The 19,407-nt window shown below is 42.4% G+C and overlaps 2 protein-coding genes across 2 annotated transcripts; both read left to right on the top strand.

Annotated features, from left to right (window-relative positions):
• Positions 1-897: 897 nt before the first annotated feature.
• LOC128073373 (tubulin alpha-2 chain) lies at positions 898-4,430 on the top strand. The gene is made up of 4 exons (XM_052668222.1): positions 898-1,111; positions 1,858-2,006; positions 2,359-3,039; positions 4,083-4,430. Exons 1-4 carry the CDS (start codon positions 1,057-1,059, stop codon positions 4,374-4,376), a joined length of 1,179 nt encoding a protein of 392 aa, XP_052524182.1. The 5' UTR covers positions 898-1,056; the 3' UTR covers positions 4,377-4,430.
• Positions 4,431-9,054: 4,624 nt separating this feature from the next.
• Positions 9,055-16,761, top strand: LOC128073364 (tubulin alpha-4 chain). Its single transcript, XM_052668188.1, has 5 exons — positions 9,055-9,188; positions 12,953-13,175; positions 13,877-14,025; positions 14,618-15,298; positions 16,051-16,761. The coding sequence occupies exons 1-5, from the start codon at positions 9,186-9,188 to the stop codon at positions 16,336-16,338; spliced, it is 1,344 nt and encodes a 447-aa protein (XP_052524148.1). The 5' UTR covers positions 9,055-9,185; the 3' UTR covers positions 16,339-16,761.
• Positions 16,762-19,407: the final 2,646 nt, after the last annotated feature.

Raw genomic sequence — 19,407 nt, 5'->3', positions numbered from 1 at the left:
CCCAACTCATTTCCATTGAGCAACTTGACTGTAAATGAAATGTGGATGTGGAGCTTTTGTTGTCAGCAGGACAAAATGTTAAAAAAAATAATGCCACCTTTTGGAAGGACTAAGAAATTCAGAAGTGATAAAAAACCTTAAAAGATGAGTTATCAGTAGCAGATTCACCAGGTGTGTTTTAATGAAGGAAACAGTTATTGAACAACAGATCTGTTAAATTCTGGTTAGAAATACCAGCTACGATTTAAAAAAAACAAACAAACAACCACCATTCAGTAAAGAAAATAAACTGGGAAAATTAGCTTAGGAACAGACTATAGGGCTGGGAGAAAGCTGGCTGTGATGTAACAGGTGGGTGCAGTGGGACGGTTGCCAAGGAGAAACTGACCTCTCCTGCACTGTGACATCACAGGGTCCCAACCAGCACATTACAACACCAACTCTCCCTTGCACCAGGTTGCTTGAACAGCAGTAGAAACATCAGTAACCAAAGCTTCTCCTTTCCATCAAGAAAGGAAGCACAGAGGAGGAACCATGGTAACAGACGTATCATTATCTTATTGGATAATGAGCAAGGATTTGGGCCTTTGTTTTTCTGCCTTCTAGGCAAGATATGAGGGACAGGGAGAAGGCTCATGGAAGTATTTTTGTTTCAGATTTGAAACTGCAGCTAAGTGAGGGGGACAGAGATGAATGGTCATTATCTGTGGTCTTCCCAGGCCATCACCATTCTCTAAATCTTTCAAGCAGCATGAACCAGGGAAGGTCTATAATTTCTGTACTGAGTTTCAAGGAGTTCTCAATTGAGAGATTGGGTGAATCTTGCTAAAGGCTTTCAAACTTTGTTTGAAAATACATCCTTGAGTAATGACACGTCTCCCTTTTCTCCCATTTCAGCGCGAATGCATCTCTGTCCACATTGGCCAAGCTGGAGTTCAAATTGGCAATGCATGCTGGGAACTCTTTTGCCTGGAACACAGCATTCAGCCAGATGGCACCTTCAGTGACCCACCCAGCAGCGATGACTCTTTTGCCACATTTTTCAGAGAGACAAGCATGAGTAAATATGTGCCCCGAGCTATTATGGTGGACTTGGAACCAACTGTAGTAGGTCAGTACAGAATGCATCCTGGAAAACTGAAATGAATTAACTCTTCTCCGTGCTGAAGTTCAGACCACTGAATGGCCGGTGTCTTCACCTTTAGGGATGATCCCAGCATCCAGACAGAACTGACACGTTTAGAGGTTTTAATAGCAAGTATTACTAAAAGATGTGACTCTCAATGAAAAGGTGAAAACTAACTACACTCTGTCATGGATGCTTTAACTGATACTAAAATAAAAGGTTTTCTACTCTCCAAACCCATACTGGTTGAATACAATTTGACTTTCTTAAAGAAAGTATTGTTTTCTTCACATTCATGTGGAAAACAAGAACGTGAATAATGAAGTGGGAGTGTCCTGACAGACGTGCTTTTCCTGCACGCCTTATCTCTTCTAATAATTCCCTTGAAGGTTCTGATCAATCTACATCCAATCAGTTGGAAAAGCTGAAATTTTATCACACCATGGCACAAACCTCATCTACTAAATTAATTTATTTGTACAGCACAACCATTTACACTCAGATAGGAGCCCAATTCTTTGGTCAAAACTGAGATCATCCCAGACACTGCTCGTTACCTCTGTACTTGTCATCATCATCCCGCCGCTTACCCCCATGCAGATATTCCATAGCACATGTTTGCCAACATGTGTAAAATGTTCCATTTGTTTTGCAAATGTTATTAACTTTGGTGAACCATCTCTTCTAAGCTTATAATTCTAAGCATACAATTCTTTTTTCCTCTTGTTCAGACGAAGTACGAACCGGCACCTACCGGCAGCTTTTCCACCCAGAACAGCTGATCACTGGAAAAGAAGATGCTGCAAATAATTATGCACGTGGCCACTACACTGTTGGCAAAGACAAACTTGACATGGTCTCAGATCGCATCCGCAAACTGGTACGCAATATTACATTGGAAGCAAGGCCGTTGACGGATGGGAAGTGAAAAAAACGTGCAGTGCTCAGAATAGAGCAACTCAGTTCTTCGATGACCCACCTTAGGTTTCAAATGAGTGAAGACTTAAGTGAAAAATGTCAAATACTGATGTAGCATTGTTACACTGTCAGAAAAAAACCCAACAGTATTATTCTAGTGATACTCCAGCCTGAGATTTACAGGTGACAGGAGTTTTTACTGGAAAAACTACCGATGTCTTTGCTGTGCTTTAGCTGTGGGGGTTGCTATTTCTATCTGAGTGAAATTTGAAGATATATTCACTTACTCTTTCTTTTCTTCTGTTGGCTTTCAGGCTGATGCCTGTTCTGGACTGCAGGGATTCCTCATCTTCCACAGCTTTGGAGGGGGCACCGGCTCTGGTTTTACCTCTTTGCTGATGGAGCGCCTCTCTGTGGAATATGGGAAGAAGTCTAAATTAGAATTTGCCATTTACCCAGCTCCTCAGGCCTCCAGTGCCGTGGTGGAACCCTACAATTCTGTACTCACCACTCACACCACTCTGGAACACTCAGACTGTGTCTTCATGGTGGACAATGAGGCCATATATGACATCTGCCACCGAAACCTAGACATCGAGCGCCCAACCTACACTAATCTCAATCGCCTGATCAGCCAGATTGTCTCCTCCATCACCGCATCGCTGCGCTTTGATGGTGCCCTCAATGTGGATCTGACAGAATTCCAGACAAACCTGGTGCCCTTCCCACGCATTCACTTCCCCTTGGTGACCTATGCCCCCATCATCTCTTCTGACAGAGCGTATCACGAGCAGCTCTCGGTGGCTGAAATCACCAGCTCCTGCTTTGAGCCCAACAACCAGATGGTGAAGTGTGACCCGCGGCATGGGAAGTACATGGCTTGCTGCATGCTCTATCGTGGAGATGTAGTTCCCAAAGATGTCAACGTAGCAATTGCTGCCATCAAGACCAACAGGTCCCTTCAGTTTGTTGACTGGTGTCCAACAGGCTTCAAGGTGAGAATGCCATGAATTTCTCTTTAAGGGCAAGATCAGTCTAGCTGAAATCTTGTATTTTCAGCTTTAGATCTTGCATGCTTTTCACTTGTGAAAATAAGGTACCAAAGAAAGCTGTGATGGTATAAATTGAGCCCCCTTCCTCCCTCAGGCATCCCGTAGACGGACTCCTAAGTGTTTAAACAAATGTGAATATATGTAGTATTTTTATATTTAGTAACAGGAGAATGTGGACACTCCTAATCTTTAAACTAGAAGAAACTGCATTCTAGAAGAAAGATTAAGGTACAGCTTATGTTCTAAAGGTGCCACTGAGAGTGCGCTCCATGAGATTCAAACATACCAGAAGAATAACCCAAAACAGTGTCAACTATATATTGTTGCAAACTGAAACATTTATGCTACATCTCCAAGAATGCTAGTTTTGCCAACAGTGCCAAAACCTTTTTGTTTTTCTTCACTTAGTCTTATTCAGGTTATCGAGAGTAGGAATTGATTTGCACCCAAAACAGTACATTGAGTGACTTAAGACTTAACAGAGATTTACTGTTCCGGTCAGGTTCTCTCCTTACCTCCTTTCCTTCTCCTGACCAGTGCTTTACAGCTTTCTTAACCTCAGCTTTTTTCTTAACCTATTGTAACTGTAATGCTATAATATGATGGGGAAGCACAGCAATAATAGCGGGGTGGCACAATCCGAGCCTGCAGCAAATGAAGACAAGCCCAAATGCAGCAGCCAGGGATGCAGAAATAAAGGCAGAAAACTTGCTTATCTTTGGAAGGCCTCAGCTAGGCAGGAATCTCCAGCAAGATGCCCCTAACCCACTGCCAACCCTTAAATGAGATCTGGGAAGGGATGGATCCTGGCTCTACACACTCTGGTCACTCAGGTACACTACATGCACTCGATCTCCCCTGGGTTGGCCCTGCCTTCCCACCAGCTGCTCAATCACTGTTTCAGGCCATGAATTAGCATTTCCACTACTAATAGAAGCCTATTTGTGTAACTCTTTTCACAGAACCATTTTATCTGCTCTTTGCAGGTTGGGATCAACTATCAGCCACCTATACCTACACCTGGGGGAGACCTAGCCCAGGTTCAGCGAGCAGTCTGCATGCTCAGCAACACCACAGCTATTGCAGAGGCCTGGGCAAGGCTTGACCACAAGTTTGATCTTATGTATGCCAAGAGAGCCTTTGTTCATTGGTATGTAAGTGAAGGCATGGAGGAAGGAGAATTTGCAGAGGCCCGAGAGGACCTGGCTGCCCTGGAGAAGGATTATGAAGAAGTGGGAACTGACTTATTTGAGGATGAAAATGAGGCAAGGGAATCTTAACGTCCACTTTGCCTTTTTTTTCTGTGCATAAAACACTCTGTCTTTCGCTGTGCACGTGATTGTCTCCGTGTCTCTTTATTTCATATAGCTACATTTTTGCTTGTCTCACACACAGTATGTTTCTGGCCTCACCTGTAGTACTGTGTCCAGGCACGGGGCCTCCAGGACAAGAAGAATGTGGAGCTGTTGCAGCAGGGCCAGAGGAGGCTATGAAGATGATCTGAGGGCTGGAGCACCCCTCCTATGCAGAACGGCTGCAGGAGCTGGAGAAGAGAAGGCTCTGGGGAGACCTAATAGTGGCTTTCCAGTACCTAAAGGTACTTCCAGGAAAGACGGGAAGGGCCTTTTCACAAGGGGCAAGAAAACAAGAAATAAGGGCTTTAAACTAAAATAAGGGAAATTCAGATTAGATATTAGGAGGAAATTCATTACTCTGAGGTTAGTGAGGGCCTGGCACAGCTGCCCAGAACAGCTGTGGGTGCCCCATCCCTGGAGGCATTCAAGGCCAGGCTGGATGGGGCCCTGGGAAGCCTTGGCTGGTGGGTGGCAGCCCTGCCCGTGGCAGGGAGTTGGAACTGAATGGGCTTCAAGGTCCCTTCCAACCCAAGGCATTCTGTGATTCTATGATTAATTCTAATTTCATTGACACTTTATTAGACTGTAAACAGGGTAAGTTCTTCACTGTTGAATCACAGGACAGTACGTGTGGGATACATCACCAGCTAATCATTACTCACTTTGCTTTTAGAGGCAACACACTTCCTATTTTTTGCTAATATATCCTGCAAGGAATTTTACTTGTAGAACTAAGAATCCCTCATCTTCTACACTGTCATTTATTCAACACAAAGATACAGTCCTGTACCTGTAATATCACTTGAGGAGTTCTGTTGCTTCAAAATATCCCCTGCCATTACTACAGACACTATGTGAAGGAAAGTTTCTTGCCCTTAGTCTTTATTTCATACTAATAACAAACATAATGTTTGTAAAGCTGTTCCACTCTAAGATGCTTTGAGAACTCTGTCAGTGCTGAGAACATACAGCTAGTGCCCGGTTGCCTTGGTTCTACAAAATCCACAGCGTGGGGTGGTTAGAAATGTTGCTAGGTGCCAAGAGTAGGAACACAATCCAGATTCTCTTAGCTTCAGCAGAAATTTAGAGTACAGTATGCTTGTGCAGCTGTGGTGCAGCTATCCTAACTGGTCTGGAGGCATAAGTATGCTGACAATTCTGTTGCAGTGGTAAGTGAATAACATCTATGAGTCAAGAGCCTTAAAACATGGCAATGCTGGACAAAGCCTTCACCAGTTTCATCAGACTTACTGAGCTACAATAAATCAGAACAGTGACAAGGAATGTGTGTTGTAGACACGGGTAGGATAGTACAGCTTCGAGTTTAGCCTCAAGTTAGCAACCCCAGTTGCTTTAGGGTAGTAGAACATTGCATCACTAAGACACAACAGGCAGATGGCCTGCTGCAGTCTGAGGTAAACCAGGTAACAAAGGAATAGGGGAAATCTTCGATGCTGCTGACAACAGATCATGAGAAGTGGCTGGCTAATATTGACCTGTATCTTAAAAGAGAACGGCAGCAGAAGCTACTGGACGTTACATATAGTGAAAGGGGAGTTTTGAGGTCTTGCTTTGAATGGGAGACATCAACAGAGAGCAAAGGGGGTGCTGGGTTACCTTGGATGTTAACTAAAGCTGACATCACCAAATAAAAGCATAAAAATCAGGAGAACAGGGACAGTGGGGAAAAACAGATGGCTTGTGCATCTACTTAAGAAGGGCAGAGGAAAAGTAATAGAAGGAAAAAAAAACTGCAACTGCTTAGGTGTAACTGCCAAGCAGCCCAGCTATGAATAACACCTGAAGCAAGACAGCCCTGCTGTGATGACATCACCATGTATGTTTGACTTGCTTATGTACTCACACTTATCTGGAAGGTTTCCCTTAACCCTGATGAAGAGACATCCTGGAGGGGATGGAGGACAGAACAAGGTCTTTTAATATACACCACAATACTATTGGAACGATAGATTTGTTAGTGATCCTTAATACATTTCTTTGAAAAGAGAGTTTTATTTGAAGCATACACTCATCATATACAACTCCAGCATGTCTACAGAGATGCATTATGTTTTACTCAAACTGTTGAGAGGAACATTGCCCTCCTTCTGGCACCTCAATCTGTATTAGATTTGCTAAAGAATCAAAAGAAAAAGCAGACATCATAGAATGGCCTGGATTGGAAGGGATCTTAAGGATCATCAAGTTCCAACCCCCCTACCACAGAAACACCATATCCAGAAACGTCACTGATGTAGGTTACCTTTTTATCTTCAAAATGAATAACATTGGTCTTTGCAATGCTATAGTGGGATGATAATAACAGGGTGGCAAATTCTTCAGCTGTAGCAAATGAGAACAAGCCCAAACACAGTGGCCATGGATGAAGAAACAAAGGAAAAGAGCTACTTACTCTTGGACAGCATCTCCACTGCCAACCTTAAATGAGGCCTGAGAAGGAATGGATCCTGGCTCCACCCCTTCCAGTCACTCAGGTGCACTGCTTGCACCTCAGCTCCCTTGGGTTAGCCCAGCCTTCCCACCAGGTGCTCAATCACTGGTTCAGACCATGACTTAGCTTTTCCACTACAGCCTTTATGTTAGAAAGCATTGTTCTGAAATTGAAATACTATAGGGAACAATTCTGCATCTAATTCTACAATTTATAACATATATAGAAATGATAATATGGCAATTTTTATTAAAAAAAAAAACAACACAACAAAACAACAAAACTTTTGAAACTGTATTCCAAGAGGTATTTTGTGTTTCTTTATTTAAACTTTAAGTTCCAGATTATTCAAAATGCTATTTTCAGAGAAGTGTCTGTTTTTAAGTAGGAATTGGGTTTTGTGTGATTGTTGAGGTTTTTTGTTGTTGCACCTTTAAGAGGCTGATTTTGATAGTAGCATCAGCAGATGGAGGTAATAACTCACAACTGTCTTTCTGTGTTGTCATCATGTAGCACTCCCTCCTCCCCAGAAGTGTTTGACCAGTGAGAAATGACCCAGACTCTACTCAGTGGGTCCTGGACAAGTGAGCAGTAAAATTAGCACTAATTCCAAGAGGTGCTCTTAGTGCCTGTCCGCAAGAGATGAGAGGGGGAACAGAAGAGCAGGGAAAGTGCAGATACGGACAAAATTGCAAATGTTTTGGTGATTCATGGAGCTCTTTTGGCTTTTGTAGCTGTGATATTTGACACAATGACTTAAACAATGACTAAGATGTTCTGGGTAGCGGATTTGCTTTGAGATCTTTTCCTGATGTGATTCTCTGTACAGATGATCTATTTGGTGGAGCTATGACTATTAACATTTCAGATTGCCCAGAATACTGAGGATTGTCTGGAAAGTTACCAGCTCCTTTGGAAGAAGAACACTAAAGTATTCTTTAGGGTTAAAGTCACTGCCTGATAATTTCCTGGAGAAGTGTGAGAATCAGCTTAAATAAAGCAGCAGATAAACTGCCACGGGAATTTGTCCTCTTTAAAAAATATCTTTGGCTCCAGAAATCTGAAGCTTTCCTAGCCAAAACCAGAGGTGTTAAATTTGCAGGTTTGTGTAAAGAACACCCAAACAAGAGCATACCAATGTTAAGTGCAAGCTTATGAAAAGTGGCATGAACTACTTCACGCTATTAAAATGTAAGATTTAAAGCAAAAGATACATGCTGGTTGCCAGCAATGGCAGAACAATCTGTTGATATCATCATGTCAAGGTAGACTAACCTAAAATTTAGTAATTGTAAATTTAAATTTCTGCATATTAACATAATTATCTACAGTATATTTCTAAAGATGGGGTACATCATACTCAGATTCAAGAAATTAAGTGTACCTTTCTCTTTGTGACCTAGGAGCTGAAATCATGAGGACTTATCTGTCCCTTGAGTGAAGCAGCTTCTTTCCAATGCTGAGCTAGTGTAGAAGGAGCAAACAATGTGATGGTGGAGGTAACTATCCTAGTTCAGACTGCAAGCATGTGTTTGATGCCTCCAGCTATTTCTCGCAATAAGGGATGCAGTAAGAATCAAATTCCTTTCTGCATTTGAACAGACAAGTCAGACTTCATAATGAATGCTGCACCATGCTGCTGACAGTACAGCCCAGATGACTGTATGGAAGGAGAACCAACAGAACTAATTGAAACATTAACAGAGAAGCAGGAATATGGACAGAAAGAGGTCAGCCCAACATTTAAGAGCATTGGCAGAAGACGCTTCAAAATGGGAAGCATATTTACTTTCAATTTCTCTGTTTCTGTCTTTTCTTTTGTTCTGCTCTTTCCCACTCATTCATTCCTTTATGATCTCTGTATTTCATGCTGGAATGTAGGAATGGCTCTTGTCTACACATGCGTGCTGGCAGAACAGGGAATTGGGGTAGCATGTCACTTGTATGTGACGCATATTTATATAGCACTCAGAAATTACAGTGTGAGGCATGTTACATGGCCACATTCAGATTTAAGAATCGTGCAAAATCAGAAGCGTCTAAATGTGAAATGGTGGGGTGTATCTGAGCCCAGCCTGCCTGGATGAATTTGCATATTTGGGGCAGCTGGGAGGGCAGAAGGCGGTAATGCAGTAGGCTGAACTGTGGAGTCTGTGACCTATTGCCCAAAGCACTGTGACTCTGATGAGCAGAAGCAGGTGCCCAACGAGGTTCAGTGCAGGGCTCTGCAAAAAATCTGCCATCACTGATCCGAGAGGGAAGGAAACACCACTGGAGACGCCATGGTAAGGGGGGATGGATGTGGGGTCACCAGTCATACCACCAGGGACCGGGAGGATGACGGGCAAGGGTAGTCAGGGGGATCTGCCATTATCACCAGCTTGTGCCACAGAGTCTGATCTCACTCACGGGTTATGATGTTAAAGGTCAGGAAAGCTGTGTCGGAATATCTCACTGGGGCTGCAAGGCACACAGAGGCACAGTTTTCTTCAGAGAGTCTCTAATTAGTGGAATTATAAAATAAAGTAGATCTGGAGTTTTGGTTTTCTAGTAATCTCTCTTGTGACTACGTTTTCTCAATGCATGTTCACTTTCATATGAAATAACAATCATTTTCCTTACATCTGTGCCTGTTTTAAATTAATTTAGCCCTGATGTCTGTAATGTTCACAGTTACACAATGTATGTGTTTCTGGAGTGCAGGAAGGTTTCTATAAGTTTATGTGTTTAAGTAAGTAAAACAGAATTTTGTCTTTTTTTTTTTTAATAAATCCATAGAAATTGCTCAAACCCTCTTATAAAGTGAAAAAATAATTTCACCTGGTACACCAATTTATGTCTATAAATTGTCTATATGTCGTATTTTAGTGTAGAAAACTATGTGATAAAGCTCTTTTCCAAACGTGGTGATTGTGTGTGCGTTTACAGCTGCAAAACAAGAAAGTTTATTTCAAAGGCAAAGTACATACACTTCCATGCACTTGCCATGCTTTAAAGCAGACTCTGTAAAAGTGAGATTCACAATTTGTGAGATAGGTCCTAGTACGTCAGTGATGCAGTGTGAAATGTGAGTTTGGAGGAGGCTCAAAATTGAAATACCACGCAGAGATCAGCTTACCCATCTTGTGATTCTGAAGAAGGGCCATTCTTTTTCCTATCAGAAGTCTAACATTATTTTAAGAGCTATTTACTACTCAAAATTAGAAATCTCTTTGTTACTGTCTTCTTTACTTGCCAGAATATTTCCAAGCAATTGCTGGGTTAGGAAGAAACAGGGGTTGAAGCCAGGAGTCATGGCAGAAAGCCTGGCCCAAATGCAGAGTTAAGACGCTGTGTCAAGCCAGTGGAAGTGGAAGCCCTGTCTGAAAGGAAACAAACTGGGTCTACAGTTTTCATCTGCGGTCCTACGCTAAGCTCTACAGTATCAACTTAGTTGTTCTAAGACAACACACACACACACGCGTGCACGCACACAAATTGATTCCTCTACTGATTTGAGAAAAGCTTTCAAGTGTTGCTTGGCTCTTAATTGTAGCTTTGCTCCAAAGGAGAGTCTATTAAAAAGTTACCTTGTCTCGTTTCTGTGTTTAAAAGACAGAGCTGCTCTTTTTCTTGCTGTCAGCCTTGCAGATCCACACTGGGATCTAACTGAAAAGCAAGAGCCTGTCTTGTGCCAAATCAGCATTAATTGTACTCACTAGACCCAATCTAACCTTCAGTGTTTCCTGAGTAATCCTCCAGCTTGCAACTCCATTGCAGCATACTAGCCTATGCAGATGCACCAGCACTCACTTGTGCAAAACTTAACTGAAAAAAACAAGGTTGCACAAGTGTGCTTGAAAGCACATTACACATGCTTTTGCAAATGAATTCTCACAGTCAGCAATTTAAAATGAGCACTGAATGGAAGTAAAATATTTCCTTGAATGAAATAATTAGATTGGTTTTCTATATTCATTTGAACTTCTGCAAATGGCAACCTGTGGCAGTAGTGACTTCTAAAATATCACTTGCTTCTGAAAAAATATATTTAGTTTTGTTTATAAAATGCAAACACTGAAAATTGGTGAAGAAAACTGCCCTAGAGATGATGCTGGTCGTGCATTCTGCTGGAGGATTTGTTTTTTGGGGAAGATACATTTAACTGTCAGATCGTGGGACGATTTTGCAGGATAAGCAGTTACAGAATTTGAGAGCAAAAACAACAGAAAGTTAACTGGCCACATCTGCTCTTACGTAATCAAATATATATCTACATTGCAAACTGAAAATGACTGGGGACCGCTCTCTTGCCTTGAGGCAGCTAGGATGGCCAGCTTCGTATTTATGCATCTCTTGCATACACATCTCTTTCCCCCTCCAAAACCAGGCAGTGGTCAGCTAGCTGCTCACTGAAAACCATTCTCAACAATGAGCTATCCTTGAACGGTGCCCAAGCGATACCTGAGAAAGTAGGAGCTGGCACAAGCCAAAATTGTGCCATAGTATGTATTAATTATCAATCAGTACAGGCTACCCTGTCTCTTACTCACTAGCATAGATAGGGCCAGTGATACCACAGATTTGGAGCACAGAAGGTTATAATCACAACTGCTCCAAAGCAGAAAATGAGGTTGAAAAACTTCATGTGGTCTGTAACCACCTTTTCTTACAAAACTGCCTTTCCTTCATGTGATGTCATGTTAGTCTGGACCAACTCAGAAATCTCTACTTTGTAATTTTCTTTCTGAATTTATGAAATCTAGTGCCAGGTCCCTGTACTCTATGTGTTGAGGCCTTTCAGCAATTGCATCTGCTTAGTTAAGCCTGGTGTTACATATGTTGTGCTCCTTTCATTGAAGTTCCAGGCTACCACAGGAATTATACTCAAAATTATGTAAGTAAGCATATTCCATTCTGTCATATTGACTTAATTAAGCAGTGAACCTGCAGTGTAAAATTCACAGCTTGTTCAGGATCTTGAAAGAACATTAGTTTCAACCAAAAGAATCTGAAAACATTTCCTGAGGTGAATACTGCTGAAAGCAGTTCCTCCAAGTTTGCATTCTGGTGTGCTATCAGAGGGTAAAAGGATCAAAAGACATCACCCGTCTTGGGTTTCATACGGTTGAAAAATACCATATGACTGTGTCAGGTTCCAGCCAGAAGTAAAAATAAAGTGGGATGTGTTCCTCTATATAGCCAATCATAGGAGGAAAGGCAGGTTTTGTAGAACTGAAATTATTATTTATTGCTTGCTTTCATGTATTGCAGCACAGAGACCTCAATTTTTAAAAAGTCTGTCCCAGTCATTGGTCTGTATATGTGCAATCTCAATCATGATCACAGAATCACAGAATCACAGAATCGTAGGGGTTGGAAGGGACCTCCAGAGACCATCGAGTCCAACCCCCCTGCCAAAGCAGGTTCCCTACAGCAGGTCACACAGGTCGGCATCCAGGAAGGTCTTGAACATCTCCAGAGAAGGAGACTCCACCACCTCCCTGGGCAGCCTGTTCCAGTGCTCCGTCACCTCACTGTAAAGAAGTTCTTGCGCACATTTGTGCAGAACTTCCTATGCTGCAGTTTCCAGCCGTTTCCCCTTGTCCTGTCTCCACTCACCACTGAAAACAGTCTGGCCTCGCCATTCTGCCCCCCACACCTCAGATATTTATAGACCTGGATCAGGTCCCCTCTCAGTCTCCTTTTCTCAAGGCTGAACAGACCCAGTTCACTCAGCCTTTCCTCATAGGAGAGATGCTCCAGGCCCTTCACCATCTTTGTGGCCCTCCGCTGGACTCTTTCCAAGAGATCCTTGTCTTTTTTGTACTGGGGAGCCCAGAACTGGACACAGTACTCCAGATGAGGTCTTATCAGGGCAGAGTAGAGGGGGAGGATCACCTCCTTCAACCTGCTGATGTTGAACAAACAAGTGAAATACTGCCAGTGACAACTAAATATATATATATTTATGTATTAAAGTAATATTCTGGGAAAAAGTAACTTAGGAATAAGGAACATTAATGCACACTGATTTTCCTGACCTTATTTCTCTGCTCTCTCCCTTTAGCGTGAGTGCATCTCTGTTCATGTCGGCCAGGCTGGAGTTCAGATAGGAAATGCATGCTGGGAACTCTTCTGCCTGGAGCACGGCATTCAGCCAGATGGCACCTTCAAGGATCAGCACAATCAGCTCAACAACGATGACTCTTTTACAACATTTTTCAATGAAACTGTCAGTGGGAAGCATGTGCCACGAGCTGTAATAGTGGACTTGGAACCAAGTGTAGTAGGTCGGTATCAGCGTGCAAAATGAAAAAGGGTTACTCTTCCTAAGTATCACTACTGTGTGTCACCAGGCTGGAACAAAGAAGCACATCCTTTGTACCGTGTCTACCATGAGACTTCATGAAATTAATTTTTCTGTGACACTGAATGTCACATTCTGTCATGATGCTATTATCTCTATGGGTGTTAAAGACCTAGGAATGACAGGATCCCCCTAGCTAGTATATACAGTTGACTCTTCTTTGCAGAAACTCTTAACTCTTGGTTTCCTTTATCATGACATTTTTGTCATCTGAATTCTGCTTTTCTCCGCTTCAGATTCAAAATGGGAACTGGCATTTTCCTTTCAGGAAAAAATGGGTTTCCTTAAAATTAGGAACTAGATTGTCTTCTGCCTTATTTTTTTTTTTCCTGGTAATCTGTCCTTTTGTCAATACAACTAACTAACAAATTCTTCTTGAGAGAATAACAGCTTTGGCAGATGCCTCACAAAAATAAACAACGCCACAACAACAATGACAAAATTCTTAGGGAAGCTTTCTCTTCTCCATTAATTCTCCCCTCTCAGTCAGCGTATGCTTTTTTGGGTCATTTTTTGGGTCATGACCTCCCACGACTGAAAGCTGGCACCGCTGCCAACAACAACCAGCTTGTTGGCATTGGAGCGTGGTCGTGCAACCTCTTATAATTTCCCTTTCTTGGTCAGACGAAGTGCGGGCTGGCACCTACCGGCAACTTTTTCATCCAGAACAACTGATCACTGGAAAGGAAGATGCGGCGAATAACTATGCTCGTGGACACTACACTGTTGGCAAAGAAAGCATTGATACAGTGATTGATCGTGTTCGTAAGCTGGTAAGTCCCAGTAGTTTTTTTTAACAGCGCTTTGGTTCCACTGAAGGAAGAAATGCACTATAGGAAAAGTGAATCAGTTCAGAAAGGAGACTGCACGACCTACAGAAAGATCAGTACCACTCTAAGAAAGACCAATGGAGACCTCCCAGTTGCATGGCTTCAGATAGTCTGAAAAGATGCTTCTGAATATGTAATTTTTCATCAATTCTATGCATCAGCAATTCTATGCAGTTAATCAGCAATTCTATGATTCTATCATTAGCATAGCTCTAAAATACCAACACTGACATAGAAGTATGGATTACATAGTTCAGTGTTGCTGGTTTCAGTTAGATTAACTGAAAGAACTGTGGACTTCAGGGAGAGAAGTTCACTGTTAAGACAACAATTTTTAAGTCAAAAGTCAAGCCAGTGAAAGAAGAAAAGAACAAAATTACCATCAGCTCTTTCTTAAGAAATACTGAGCTGAAATATGTGCTGTATATTGCTGATGATTGCTCTCTCCTTCATCTCAGAATAAACAAATGCAGTAGATCTAGTCTTTTACTTCCTTTTCGGCCCTGATTCTTTCACTTTATCTTTTGGTTTCTAGGCTGATGCCTGTTCTGGACTGCAGGGGTTCCTCATCTTCCACAGCTTTGGAGGGGGCACCGGCTCTGGCTTTACCTCTTTGCTGATGGAGCGCCTCTCTGTGGAATACGGGAAGAAGTCTAAATTAGAATTTGCTATCTACCCAGCTCCTCAGGTCTCCACAGCTGTGGTAGAACCCTACAATTCCATCCTTACCACACACACCACTCTGGAACACTCAGACTGTGCCTTCATGGTGGACAATGAGGCCATATATGATATCTGTCGCAGAAACCTAGACATCGAGCGCCCAACCTACACTAATCTCAATCGCCTGATCAGCCAGATTGTCTCCTCCATCACCGCATCGCTGCGCTTTGATGGTGCCCTCAATGTGGATCTGACAGAATTCCAGACAAACCTGGTGCCCTACCCACGCATCCACTTCCCCTTGGTGACCTATGCCCCCATCATCTCTTCTGACAGAGCGTATCACGAGCAGCTCTCGGTGGCTGAAATCACCAGCTCCTGCTTTGAGCCCAACAATCAGATGGTGAAGTGTGACCCGCGGCATGGGAAGTACATGGCTTGCTGCATGCTCTATCGTGGAGATGTAGTTCCCAAAGATGTCAACGTAGCAATTGCTGCCATCAAGACTAAGAGAAATATCCAGTTTGTTGACTGGTGTCCAACAGGCTTCAAGGTGAGAATGCCATGAGTTTAACTTTTAATGTCTGGCTGAAATCTTGTATTTTCAGCTTTAGATCTTGCATGCTTTTCACTTGTGAGAAAAATGAACCTATAAAAGGTTTATGGGTATAAAATATGCGCTTTCTCCTTCAGAAATCCTAATGGCACAGATTCGTAAATATTTATAAGTAGAAATCTAGCTGTATGAGTTCAAATCTAAAGTCATATTACTTTCAGACCCAAATTGTGAGAAAGCCAGTGACTGTGCTCTCTGAAGCAACAAATAAAACTAAGGAAATACCAGAGTAAATACATTCAATAAAGGAAATACTGGTACTCAAGAAGCTGCCAGCTAACCCTCTCATACAGAAGTACTATGTGGCCTCTCTCCTTTGGCTCCATAGAACGTTGACAAACATCATTTCTACAGCAATACATCTGTCATGCAAATATCTACTTAAGAAACTGAGTACTTTTAACTGGGAACCAACTTTCCGTATTAGTTTGCATCTTGTTGAAACAGTATGTTTGGTGTTGAGTAGCTGTTAAGAAAGCTAGGAAGTTTCCAGTATACATTAAACAGAATAAGTGTACAGCAATTACAATGATTATATATTGTGTATAACCTTATTATGTTTTATTGTATTTGCCATTTGATAGTGGTACCATGCTATCACAGCATCTGTGACTTTATTAATTTTTTCAACTTCCTGACTACATTCTCCCCTTGCCTTTTTCATGCTTCTCTCATATTCCTACTTCCAGGTTGGGATCAACTATCAGCCTCCTACAGTAGTTCCTGGGGGAGACCTAGCCCAGGTTCAGCGAGCAGTCTGCATGCTCAGCAACACCACAGCTATTGCAGAGGCCTGGGCAAGGCTTGACCACAAGTTTGATCTTATGTATGCCAAGAGAGCCTTTGTTCATTGGTATGTAAGTGAAGGCATGGAGGAAGGAGAATTTGCAGAGGCCCGAGAGGACCTGGCTGCCCTGGAGAAGGACTATGAAGAAGTGGGAACTGACTCATTTGAAGATGAAAATGATGGAGAGTAATTTTAAAATATATCTTGTTCCTAGTGAGCACAGAATTGTCTCTGTATCACTGTACTGCATATGTCTATGATTATGTCACACCTTTGTAATATACACCAATATAGGAGGAGTCACGTAAAGACATTTTTTTGTTCTATGAATCACAGGCAAATTGTCCTGTAAGGTATGATTGTCCTGTAAGATACGATGATCATATCTCCATTATGGTAGTAATGCTCCACCATTCCCAGCAATGTACAAAGACTTGCTCTCCTGTTAGTGTAAGCTTTTAAAAACTCTAACACATGTTAAAACATGAAAATCAAATATTTACAAGCTTCTAATGGATTACAGTGAAACACCATAGTTTTCAAATTTAAATTTGACATACCTTTGCCTTTTGCTTGTTGACATGTCAAAAAACAATGGAAATGGAGAAATGGTTCCTCTGCTCTGTGCTTCATTATCCTCTAAATGATCTTCAACTGATGGACATAAAATGGACATTAACAGAAAAAACAAACAAACAATTTATTAGTAGTCAGCATGTATTCACCAAGTCATGTCTGAATAATTTGATAAACTTCTATGACAAAATGACCGTCTTTGTAGACTAGGGGACAGCAGTGAATATAGTCCACCTAGACCTTGGTAAGGCTTTTGATGGTCTCTGGTCAGATCTTCAAGATTCTCAAAGAGAAGCTGCCAAAGTGCAGGCTGCGTAAGTAGACACTGAAATGGATTGAAAACTGGCTGAATGGCTGAGCCTAGAGGGTGAGAGGAATGGCAGATATGCCAGAGGGTCACGCTGCTCCAGGTAGCACTGCTTGAGCTGGAGAGTTGGACCAGTCAACCTCCAGAGGTCTGTTCCAACCTTAACCATCCTGTGATTTTATGATTCTGTTATCTTCCTCACATAGAGATTTCTATTTATGTTGACAGTTACAGTGTGCATGATATGCATTTAATCATCCAGATCACTAAAATGCCGAACTGTGCACTTACAGAATACCAGAAATGCCTCTCTTTAGGAAAATATCCCTATTCAGGATATACTTGATTATGTATTTAAACTGAAGCAACATGAAAGAATGTTACTCAACCCAATGGGATTTAGACTGTTAGACTCCTTGTTATCTCCTACCTAAACTGGAACCAAAGCCAGAAACAGGAAACTTTACACATAGGACACTGTTAAAAAAGAAATGGTGACAAAATTGGCAGACAAAGTGCTTGCTTTCTTGAAAAACTGCTGAAAATGATACGATGAAGAAGTGAGAAGACAACAATCCAGAGTGGAGTACATTATAAACTCTAAACCATAGGATGTGGAGTTCTTAACTCCCAGAATGCTTTTCAAATCTCATCCTGATTATCAATTTTATGGTTTATTTTATTTTATTTTATTTTATTAGCATGGACACTTAGGAGTCAGGATCCCAATTTTCTCAGTAGTCAATGAACTCTTTAGAATGATTTGGAGGTTACTTTAAAAGTGCTATGGCAGTTACCAGGAGCAAGCAGGTTTTGTCAAAGTGACACTACCCCATGACATTCAACAGGCAGTGTATTTGGATCCAAACACTTTATCTACTCACTTTTAACTATCTCTTCATCTAAGTGTATTTCCCAGGCTCAGACACCTGCCCGATACATTTTGGAACTGGAGTGTCACAACTGACTTCCAAAGGCAGGCCCTACAATATTATTAAATAAGACATAAGCTCCATTTAATCTAGTAACCAGATTCTCAAAGAGGTCATTACCAAAAGCCATGGCAGCTGCATGGTCCTTCACTGCTTAACACAGATCTAGCTCCTAGTTAATCTCCGGTGTCAGTTTGCACTCCGCTTAGTTGGTTTAACTGTTTCAAGGCAGCGTACAGCTATGCAGTTCTTCTTACTCTTCCTCTCACTTTTATCAGGCAGACTCCACACAAACTAGTAATAGAGTGAAAACCATTAACTCTGTCATTACCAAAATGATTCACAAATTCCACAGGAAAGATGTTGATTCATTTGTACTCTTCTGCCCACAAGCCTCTACAGGTACTCTTGTCTGCCCATGTGATAGCTCAGGAAGCTTTTCACTGCCACTGCTGCCTTGGCTGAAGAGCTCTTGCTGTGAGGGCCAGGCCGTTTGAGCAGGGTCTCACTCCTGGGCCCCCAAAGGCTCCATCTATTTCACGCAGATTGCAGAAAGCCTACTTCACAGGTGGCAGGAAGAGGGGAAATGGCCTCAAGTTGCACCAAGGGAGGTTTAGGTTGGATATCAGGAAAAACTTCTTTACAGAAAAGCTTGTGAAGCACTGGAATAGGCTCCCCAGGGGGGTGGTTGAATCACCACCCCTGGATTTGTTTAAAAACCGTTTGGATGTGGTGCTCAGGGACATGATTTAGCAGAGGGTTGTTAGAGTTAAGGTAGTTTGGTTAGGTCATGGTTGGACTTGGCAATCTTTAAGGTCTTTTCCAACCTGAGCAATTCCATGATTCTATGATCCTGTGATTCACACACACCACTTCCCAGCCAGCAGGGCAGCACCACTCACCTCTCAGCTCTCCTCTCTCGTTGTGTGGTGCAAAGCTGGACTGGTAGCTACTCCCCAACAAGCGGAACATCCAAGCAGGGCAGCACATCGTTCCATTCCTTCTGCTGGTGCTCTGGAAGAAGAGGAAGGTAGCCTGGAAATGCACTGGAGGAGTGGGTGCCAGAACTCTTGCTGGTCTGGATGCATTTGGACTCGCTGAGTCCAGGCACCATCCAGCATGGGCTGGAGCTGAAGCTACTCTGTGGTTGAGCAATTTCGTTTACTGTATCACTGCCATTCACCCGTGCTCTGCTGGGGACTACGGCTCACTTACGAGCAGAACTGGTTACACTTCGAGGCTGCAACACGCATTAAGTTTCTAAGCAAGTAACTTATTTGGGGTTATTTTAAATAAGTAGGTTACTGCGGGCGTTCCTAACAGTTTGGCTTTCTTATTGCTTTTGTAGCTAAAAGGAACGGACGCCGTACCTCACAGCAGCCTACTTCTGCGCCCCGTCCGCCCCTGGCGGCGAGCGGGAAGCGAAACCAGCGGCTCCGCCCGG

This window comes from Tympanuchus pallidicinctus, unplaced genomic scaffold (genome assembly GCF_026119805.1).
Source record: "Tympanuchus pallidicinctus isolate F22 unplaced genomic scaffold, pur_lepc_1.0 scaffold8, whole genome shotgun sequence".
NCBI classification, from domain to species: domain Eukaryota; kingdom Metazoa; phylum Chordata; class Aves; order Galliformes; family Phasianidae; genus Tympanuchus; species Tympanuchus pallidicinctus.
The sequence above is the reverse complement of the archived record's forward strand: the minus strand, read 5'-3'. Positions and strand labels throughout refer to the sequence as shown.

Bases quoted from the DNA above. Each gene is read 5' to 3' on its own strand.
- LOC128073373 (XM_052668222.1), top strand. From the start codon at position 1,057: ATGAGTAAATATGTGCCCCGAGCTATTATGGTGGACTTGGAACCAACT. The intron at 1,112-1,857 runs GTCAGTACAGAA...CCTCTTGTTCAG, and splicing joins CTTGGAACCAACTGTAGTAG to ACGAAGTACGAACCGGCACC. The intron at 3,040-4,082 runs GTGAGAATGCCA...TGCTCTTTGCAG, and splicing joins GGTGTCCAACAGGCTTCAAG to GTTGGGATCAACTATCAGCC.
- LOC128073364 (XM_052668188.1), top strand. The intron at 13,176-13,876 runs GTCGGTATCAGC...TTTCTTGGTCAG, and splicing joins CTTGGAACCAAGTGTAGTAG to ACGAAGTGCGGGCTGGCACC. The intron at 14,026-14,617 runs GTAAGTCCCAGT...TTTGGTTTCTAG, and splicing joins TTGATCGTGTTCGTAAGCTG to GCTGATGCCTGTTCTGGACT.